Here is a 9,564-nt window from a genome sequence, read left to right as displayed (position 1 = left end):
CACCACGCTGGGCTGATGAGCTGGGAATGTCATTCCTGGCCTTCTTTGCCTGCTGCATCCCAGTATTATACCTCAGAGTCTCTAAAAGGGTTTTTCCAGACTGATAAATCCTGTTTTGTTTTGCTTCCTTTTGTTTTCCAGGGAGTATTTTCTGCCCTTAGAGGGCCGTGTTTGCCCCAGCTGCAGCAGCAGCACCGTGGTGAGTGGGGGTAGGAAGAGGGATGATGGAAAAGATGGATCCAGACAGACAAAGGTGAGCCAGGGGCTGAGCCAGAGCAGAGCCAGAGACATCTCTGCTCCCAGAGGAGGGATAAATTGGGAATTTGGGTGACGACAAAAGGTGCTCAGCTCTGCCAGACAAACACAAACCCCTTTATCCACTCCCACCACCCCTGGGGCATCACCTGGCACCTCACTGTCATCCCAAACAAACTGAGGCTGATTTCTGGGAAATGGCTTTGGAGAAGAGCAAATGGAGGCGCTCTCTGTTCCCATCAGGGCAGGTCCCATGCAGGAACAGCACCCCGAGGCAGGGCTTCGTCCCAGGTGTCCCACGGTGCCCCCAGCACCCCCAGCCCCACGGTGGGAAGTGGCTCCAGCACAGCCTCTGCCTCTCCACGCCGCTTCCCACCACCCGCCAGCTGCCTGCAGCTGGGGAGCGCTCTGGGATTTGCAGGAGCTGGGGGAGAAGGGGGTTTTTTGACAGCTGCAGCTCGACAAAATGCACGAGGGAAGCCCCTCGCTGGCCTCTGCCTTTCCCAGCTCAGCAGGGCCAAGAACATGAGCTGCAGCTCTGGCACCGAGCTCAGGGAAGTGGAGACCCCCGGCCCTTCGGGCCCCAGACACCCCCAAAACCTGCACAGAGGAGTTTATGTGCCCGATGCAACCAAGCAGAAGCTGTTTGTCAGTGTTTTGGGGTTTTCTCTATAGCTTTATTCTTTCTATGGCTGTGTTTTGTGGCGGGTGGGGAAAAGGGGTTTTTGGCTGCTGGTCCCCAGGGCCAGGATAAAAACTGCAAGGCAAGGAGAGGACATGGACCATGGGACACCCTGCAGGATGCTGTTCCTGTCCCTCGACCCATCTGAAGGACATCCCAAACCCTCTCACCTACCCTGGGGCTCTTTCCAGGAGACCTGGACACAGCCTGCCCAGGGAATCAGGGTACAGAGCCAAACTTTGGGAACAGCCTGTCCATCAGCCCAAATGCTGGAGGCTGGAGCTCAGGAAAAATCCCAAGCCCGTCAGTGCCAGAAGCACAGCCTGGGAGCACATTTTTCCTTTCCCAGGGCTGGGGAGGGGGTGAGGGGATGAGTATCACTTACCCTCTGTGCTTTGGGACGTGGCAGGGGACCAGGCCCTCCCCCTGGCCCTGGGGGAAGCTTCCCTATAAAAGCAGCTGGAGCAGCCTGGCCCCAGCACAGGAGGATCTGCCACTGCCACAGCCCAGCATGAGGACAGCAGCCAGGGTGGTGTGTGCCCTCCTCATCCTCTCCACGCTGTGCTGGCACAGCCTGGCTCAGAGTGAGCATTGCCCTGACCCCAGGGGCTTGGGGACAGGGACAGAACCCAGGGCTGGGGGACAGGGACAGAACACAGGACAGTGGGGTTGGGTTTGCTTCATGCACAGGGTGCAGATCCCCCCAAAGAGCTGCCATTGCCATGGCAGGATTGCTGAGGAGAGACTGGGGGTGTCCAGGCTAAGCCAGGCTTGTGCTGTCCCCCAGGAGCTCCAGCCATGCCAGACAAGTGCTGCTTCAACTTCCAGACGAGAAGGATCAAGAGGGACAACGTGGTGGCCTGTTACCCCACCAGCCCCGAGTGCCCACACCAGGCTGTGATGTGAGTACCCAAAATCCCCCCCTGGATCCTGCCACAGCTCTTGCCTTGCTTCGGTGGGTCCAATCCCCATCCCCTGTGCCCCTGAGCCCCACAGGAACTCAGTGTTGGGGTCCCCACTGACCCCAGCTTCTCTGTGCCCCAGCTTCAGGGTGAGGAACGGGAAGGAGATCTGCACCCAGGCCAGCAGGGCGTGGGTCAAGAGGTACCAGCAGAGCTTCCAAGTCAGCTCCTTCTCCATCCCCAGCTAACCAGGGGGCTAGCTCCATCTCCACCCCTGAGGTGGCCGGGGACAGCGGGGACGCCGAGGCAGAGGGGACACTTTTGGATGGAGCAGCTCACAAGGGACATCCTCCCCATCATCTTCCCCCTCTCCACCTCCCTGAAGGCAAAGGGAGCCCACCAGGATGGAGTGTCCAGACCCTCTGTGGTCCATGGAGAGGCTGCAGCAGGCAGGGGGATGAGGGGGGAGCAGCTCCACAGCTGTTTTCTGTACAGAATTAAACGTGATTCCCACATGCAAACATCTGTCTGTGTGAGTCTCTTGGGACTGGGCAGATCCTGCTGCTGGCTTTCCTGCCCAGGTGCTGGGATCAGCAAGGAGCCAGGAAGAGCTGGAGCCTCAGCAAGGTCTCTGTGAGGATATCCAGGGGTGAATAGAGCCAAAAAAACCCATGAGGGCTTTGGGGAAACACCAGAGGGACAACAAGCCTGGGAGGAGGGGCTTCCCCTGCTCCTCATCCACCATCCTAATTAACAGCCCAAATTTTACCAGAGGGGGATCTCAGGGATACCTGAGACAGCCCAAAATCCCAGGATGCCACCAGGAAATGTGATGGGCACTGTGACAGTGACAGAGCCACCATGATGAGCAGCCAACAACGAGTGGTGGAGAAACACCTGGGGACAAACTCTGCCAGCAACAAGCCACCCACCCCAGAGCAAGAAGAGGCTTCACAGCCAATGGCAAGGGCTGATCTTTGCACAGGAACTGGCAAGTGTGAGCATCATCCTGTGTTGTCTGCTGGTGGCCACAAGCCTGCCCAAAATAGACTCCCAACCCCAGCACCACTGGCTGCTCCCACACTTTCCAGCAGCCCTCAGGTTAGAGTTAGGGTGTCACGGTGGCCCAAGGGGCTGCCAGAAGGAATTTCCCTTCACCACTCACCCATCGCGGGGGATCCAAGCTGTTCTTTCCACGGGTTGGGTCTGGAGCTGTCATGGAAAGGCTGGCAGGGGTGGTTACAAATCACACAGGGCTGCAGGCAGGAGGGCACGCAGCTCTTGGTGGCCTCAGTGGAATCAGAGCTGCTGGTGCTGGCAGAGCCTCGGGTTGGACATGAAGATCTCAGTCCTGCTCCTCCTGCTGCTGGCAGCTGCCTGGACTGGAAGCCAAGGGATGTCCCGTAAGTACCAACAGGGAGATTTCCCCTTCTGAGCTGTGCCAGCTCCTCCTCTGGTGGGATTTGGGGCTGGGGAAAGGGAGGAGAGTGAAGCTCCTGATGGGGCTGTGGGGCATCAGCGGCTGCCTGAGCAGGGGGCTGTCCCGGATTTGTTCAAAATGAGTAAAAATAGGGTTGGTTCAGCCCCAGAGTCACAGCTGGGGTGCTCTATGGGCTCCTACCCTGGGGCAGAACATCGTCCCTGGGGCTGCAAGATGTTCCATTTGTGGGATGAGGGAGCAGAGCCCACACTCCTCGTGCCAGGAGTGGGAGAGCACTGAACTCCCTCCTGCTTTCAGTCCGAAGCCCCAAATCCCAGTGCTGCTCCAAGGAAATGTTCAAATACCGGAAAATCCCTGAGTCCAGGATCCAGGACTACAAGTACACAGATCCCACCTGCATCCACAGGGCTGTTCTGTGAGTAACCCCAGCTCCCACCCAGCCTTCCTCCCCGAGCCCCATCCTCACCTCGCTCACCTTCCTTCCCCACCAGCTTCTCTGCTTCTGGGGAGTGCCCAAAAACGAGTCCCCCTGCCCAGGTGCTGTGGGTGGGGCTGTCCTCACCTGGCTCTTCGCACTCACCTCCCTCCCTGCTTAACCCAAAGAGCCCCAAATCACCGCAGTTCTGCTGTCAGCAGCCACGAGACAGAACTTGGAGGGAAAGGGGGGTGCACGAGCTGCAGGAATCCCTGGTGGGATCCCCACTCCCAGGCTGACTCGGGATATTCTTTCCCCCAAAGTGTGAAGCTGCTGAAGGGGAATGTCTGTGTGGACCCAGAGGAGAGATGGTTCCAGAAGTACCTGAGGAAGCAGAAGAAGACAAACAGCACCTCCACGTGAAGCTGCCTTCCCCATAACCTACATTAATTTATATCTCAGGACTCTCTGTGTGTTTTTGTGTCACTCCTTAATGCACCGAGCTGGCTCTGTCCCCTCCCCTGCCCTGCACATGGACTCAATAAATCCTCTTGTGGACACCTGGAGTGAGATGTCAATCCTGGGGAGAAAACAGGGCCCATCCTGGCTCAGCCTTTCCAGTGAGAGGAATGATGGATTTGTCTTTGCAAACAAGCTGTGGGTCTGCTGGTAGAGACTAGCACTGAGACACAAAAGAAACAACGGGAAGGATTCCACTGATTGATAAATAGGAAAAGATATTTGCCTTTACAAACTGTAGGTTTGCTATTGAAAGATGAAAGAAACAATGGGGGGAAACCATAAATTCCATAAGAATTAAAAATTAAAAGGGAGGGTTATACATTAGAGGGGAATCTTAAGTGTCCTGGGAAGTCTGTGCCTCTCAAGTACCTCATTCAGTAAGGAAAGAGAGAGGGAAATGCAACTGGGAAATGAAGATAAAAAGGAGGCTGCATCCTCCAAGTATTGGAGAGACTCCAGGGGAACGTCCCATGGCCTCTCCCTTCATTAGAATAAAGTTACAGAAATCCTCTGACTCCTCTTTGGACATAAACCTCTGGTGTTTGTGGATTCATTTTCCTGACACCAGGAACAGTCCAGGAGCCCCTGGGAGCACAGGTAAACCCAAAGCTGTCCCCAGGGTGAAGCAGCCCCTGCCCAGCTGTGGGGTTTGAGGATGTCCTGGGCAGCTGCCCATGGGATGGGGGTGGAGGTGAGGCAATGAAAGATTCCTTTGGGGTATCTGAGGGTGTTCAGGGGTTGGGTTGGCTCTGTCCCTCTGGAACACCACCAGCTGGGTGTCACTGCCTTCCCACCACTCCCTGGGCCATCAGCCAGTTTGTCATCCAAACAGGGCACCTGTCCAAGCTATGGGCAGTTTTTGCAGAAAAACACTGCATTAGTGTTAACTTCCCTGTTAGTTTGTGACTCGCCTGAGCTAGGACATGCCTCACTCTTAAAGACACCTTTATACACATTGCCAGATTCGTTGCCATTTATCTGCCCCCATTCAGGGCATTTTTTGTACAAATCAATGACCTCAGGCCAATGAATCTCTCACAATACCACAGGACATCACCTGGAACTGGTCTGGAATTGGAAGGAATATTCTTGCCTAGGGCTGTGTAACTGCAATTCTCAACCAAAGCATTTTTTTTTTTTTTTTTTTGCAGAGAAAATGAGTTAACAAGACTTTTCTAGTTGCTCTTTGGTGCTGGAAATCCCAGGATCCAGCAGAATATCGGGATGTGTGAAGGATAGGGCAGGAACTTTGTTCTTTAAATCATAGAATCGTTCAGGTCAAGCCCAACCATTAATGCAGCACCAAACCACATTCCCAGGTGCCACATGTTTGAACACCTCCAGGGAATCCCACTCCAAAGGCCGCGCTCACGCAGAGGTGATGAAAGCATTGCACGACTTGGAGGTGAAAGATTGCCAAAGGTGGGGCTGAGGGCCACCAGCTCAGTGTCCTTGTGGCTCTGGGTGGCAGGAGGGTGACAGGCAGTGCCAAATCACCCCCCTGTTGCTGGACATCATCCCCCACTAATCCCTTTGGGATTCTCTGGAAAAAAATATCCAGGTGCTCTGCAGCCTCCTGCCTGGGAGAGGTTGCTCTTTTCCTTACAATTCTTTCTCTCAGTCTGGTGCAAAAGCCGCTCTGTCTTTGATGCAGGACCATAAAAAACCTGTCCTGGGTTAGGTGGCCTGGTGTAGGAGTTCTGCTTTGAATGCAGAATTATTCCCAGGAAAGCACACACACACAAGGGTCAGGGACAGATCACGAGGCTGCCCTGTGCTCTCTTTGTAAGCTCAAGCCACAGGCCCCCTTTGAATCATTTTTATCAATGAGTGTCACTTCCCAGAGGGGTGTTGCATAACCCCAGCAGCTTCCTCTGCACTTGCACAGGGTCGAGGTGCTGGCAGTGGCTTTCATTTCTTCCTGCTGAGGGCTCCTGCCTTGGGCTGCAGCCTGGGGAAGGCAGGGGTTGCTTTGATCCCTTTGGTGCTGCAAAACGTGGGGTCGCTCTCCTGAAAGGGGTGCCCAGAGCATCCCTCTGCCTCAGGGTCAGCAGCTGGACAGGATTATCCTTGTGGATCCCTTCCAGACCAAGAATATTCTGTGCTTCTCCTCTTACCCCTTATTTCTGGGGTAAGAGCCCTAAGGGGTTCCTCACCCTGGGACTGAGCAAATTTGGGCTCTGCTCTGGCCCCACACAATCCCTGCTGCTCCTGGCTGCTCCCCTCGTCCTGCCCTCTGTCAGGGATGGTCCCTCTGCACAGCCCCAGGAGGTGAGGGGGTTTTAGACTTAATTCCCTCCTTTTCTTTGAGATACTCATGCAAGGCAGTGCCAAAATCATCAGATTATGTGAGACCAGTGCCACGTTTGCTCTCCCACTCCATGTGAATTTGTCCTGGTGGTGAGGAGGTCACAGCCTGAATCGAGAGGAATTTATGGGAATCTTTGTGGCCTTTTTGTGTTGGCTGCACCTGTCTCAAGTACCTCTTCCTTTTGTATTTGTTCTCTTTTCCTTTTTCTCTCCTGGGTGCACAAAATTTTTGTGATATTGAGCACTCCACCATGACCAGACAAGCCAAAAAAAAAGTGGCATTTTGGCTATTTACTCCCCTCTCTAACTAAAGGGCTTTTTCTTTCTTCGGTTTTTCAAATTTACATTTGTAAACCTGAAGTTTCTCTTTCCCTGTGTTTCCTCCCCACCAGATTTGTGTTCCTCAGCTGGATTCAAATGTCACTTGCTCAGAGAGATCTTCCACGGCAGGAGAAATAAAACCACAAGTCATTGCTTTACTCTCCCTTTATATCAGTTCCTTGTATCTAATTCCTTAAACAGAATTAAACACAAACTCCCTGCTTATGCTGAGCTGCACTTTTGTGCAATTCACTGTAATATCCTCGATTCCAGTCACAATGGAAAGTATTTCATCAGCATCCAGTAAGAAGTCCCATCCGGCCCTCAGCTGAATGGAGAACTGAAAGTTTGGCCAGTCACCTCTGCAGCAAAGAGGAAATCCTTTTGCCTTTTCCATGAGAAATAATCTATTAATTGTGAGATTCTCTGTGGTTCCTGCCGGATGACAAGTCATCCACTGGAAACTGCAGAGCCCTCAATGCCCTGATCTCAGTTTCCAGGGTTTTCTGGCTGTTTTCTGGGATATTCCTCACCATGCTCCTGGTGTTTGTTGTCCCCCAGTGCTTGTCCATCCTGCCCCTTTTCCCTCTGTTTGGGCACTCACCAAGCCAAGCTCAGTTCACCCCTGGCTCAGGGCTGCTCTCTCCAAAAAAAAAACATCCCAGCCCAGGGTTTGGATAGCTCAGGATCTCACTCCTGTGGTTGACCCAGACAGCAATTCCTGGTTTCCTTCATCCTGTCTGTCCCCACTGCCACTTCTCCCCCATGCACAAACAAAGCTGGCCCTGGTGAGGGCAGGAGAGGTGCCAGAATTCCAGGGGTGTGGGGAAATCTCTGTGGGATTTACAGAGAGGATCAGGAGAACACAAAAAACTTCCACTGGCTGGCCCTGAACTTGGTATTCCTTTGCATCCAGAGGGTGCTTTGAGCTCTAGAGAAACCTCTGCTTTTGAGCAGGGCAGAAAAAGACAATAAACTCACGCAGATCTGCAATGCTCTGGAGAACTGAGTCCCTTCCTTCTTCCTTTGTGTATCCAGGGACATGTGACAAGCAGCAGCATTTACAGAGGTGAACTTTCCAAGCCTTCCTGAACCATCACAGATTAAGACCCTGACTCTTGTTAAATCTAAAGGACTTTGTTTGTTTGTTTGTTTGTTTGTTTGTAGCCCCACGCACAGAGAGGCTGAAACACAAAGAGCAGAAAATTGGGAGTTGGAGAAAGAGCTGGAACAGCTGGACCTGTTCTTCCAGCACATATCAGCACTGCCCAGCTCCTCCTGACCAACTCCAGGAGATGATTTGCACCCATTCCCACCTCTGGCCCACAGATGCTCACACCAGGCAGGACCTGGTGGCTGGGGAAGCTTTGCTGGACAGGAGATGGGGCTGCCATGGCTCAGCATTTTGGGCAGTTGGACTTTTCCCTTGAATCAGTCAGGAATTAGTCATACCCGAGGCAGGGTCAGCAGCAAGGCCAGAGGAAGCTGGGGTTTGCATGGTAACTGAAATCCATCTGTGGCAGCACCAGGAAAATGCTGGAAAAAGCAAAAGAAAATTGGAAGAAGGAGTCATTTTGGCAGCTCACTCTGTCTGGGTGTGCAGCAGAGTGGGGAGTGTTTGGGAATTACCCTCTGGCATTGCAAATGCTGCCCTTTTTCAGTCACTCTCCAGTTTCCTGGAGATTTTATCTGCAATGAGCTGATCCCAGTGGGCACCAGCAGGATCCTCTCCTCCCTCTGGCTCCAACCCTTAACACTGTGTCCTGACATGGGAGTCTCTGCTTTTTGGGGCTAAATCAAGAGAGATTAAATTGGATTGAATGACCCTTCTTGGGAAGAAGCGGGCAAGCAGTTACTGCAACAACCTGAGCATTGAGAGGCTGCAGCCAAAACTGAAACTCTTGGGTGTAAATTCAGCCAGAGGTGAGGGAAGGGGGCAGGGCAGGCTGCAGCCAAAAATGAAATCCTTAGAGAGGTGTAGATTCAGCCAGGGGACAGGGAGGGTGGCAGGGCAGGCTGCTGGCCTGGATCAGAGCACCAGAGTGCAGGCCCTGCACCTGCACCTGCACTGCACCTGCAGGGACTCTGTGTCCTACTCTCCAGTAAGGAAATCATTCTTTTGACCAACCACCAGCAAAAATGTGAGACCCATAGTGATTTCCAGCTCAACACAACCTGATTCCCTCATGATTTGCCCTGTCCAAGCAGGAGGTGGTGTTATCAGTGGAGATGAAAGCGTGTGCAGTGGCTCTGCACCTCACTCTGGATCCCCGTTCTGCAGCAGGGTGAGAAGTGGCATTTACAGCAAACCCAGGGAGAAGCTGGCATCCATCTCCTGGCAGTGGTTTTCTGCCAGCAGCAGTGGCTGGGGGTGTCCTTGCCAGGGCACCTGAGCTGGGTTATTCCATCCCCAGAGCTGCTCCACAGCCCTGACACAGTTTGGGACCACCAGGCACCCAAAGAGCCTCTGGAAAGCTGAGCCTCGTGGCCGGCGCTTCCCCTTCTGCGGTTTCCTCGCCTTTTTTCCAGCTCAGCAGAACTGGGTGATCCTGACATAATTTCCATGCTATGATGCCCTCACTTTCTTTCTTTGAAATCCTGCACCCTCCCCTCGGATGGGGATAAAAGGGGAGCACAGCCCCAAGGGCCACAGAGAGTCCTGCAGCCTCCCCAGCTCCTGCTCCTGCTCCTGCTCCTCTACCAGAGCCCTCAGCCC

General features: G+C 53.6%; 2 protein-coding genes across 2 annotated transcripts; both read left to right on the top strand.

The window, feature by feature from the left end:
- Positions 1-1,448: 1,448 nt before the first annotated feature.
- LOC134052396 (C-C motif chemokine 4-like) lies at positions 1,449-2,087 on the top strand. The gene is made up of 3 exons (XM_062506813.1): positions 1,449-1,521; positions 1,725-1,839; positions 1,982-2,087. The coding sequence occupies exons 1-3, from the start codon at positions 1,449-1,451 to the stop codon at positions 2,085-2,087; spliced, it is 294 nt and encodes a 97-aa protein (XP_062362797.1).
- A 1,088-nt stretch (positions 2,088-3,175) lies between these two features.
- LOC134052677 (C-C motif chemokine 13-like) lies at positions 3,176-4,118 on the top strand. Its single transcript, XM_062507246.1, has 3 exons — positions 3,176-3,242; positions 3,578-3,695; positions 4,019-4,118. The coding sequence occupies exons 1-3, from the start codon at positions 3,176-3,178 to the stop codon at positions 4,116-4,118; spliced, it is 285 nt and encodes a 94-aa protein (XP_062363230.1).
- The last annotated feature ends 5,446 nt before the right edge of the window (positions 4,119-9,564 follow it).

The sequence above is a fragment of the Cinclus cinclus genome, chromosome 22, assembly GCF_963662255.1.
Source record: "Cinclus cinclus chromosome 22, bCinCin1.1, whole genome shotgun sequence".
NCBI classification, from domain to species: Eukaryota; Metazoa; Chordata; class Aves; order Passeriformes; family Cinclidae; genus Cinclus; species Cinclus cinclus.
This window is presented reverse-complemented; position numbering and strand designations above follow the sequence as displayed.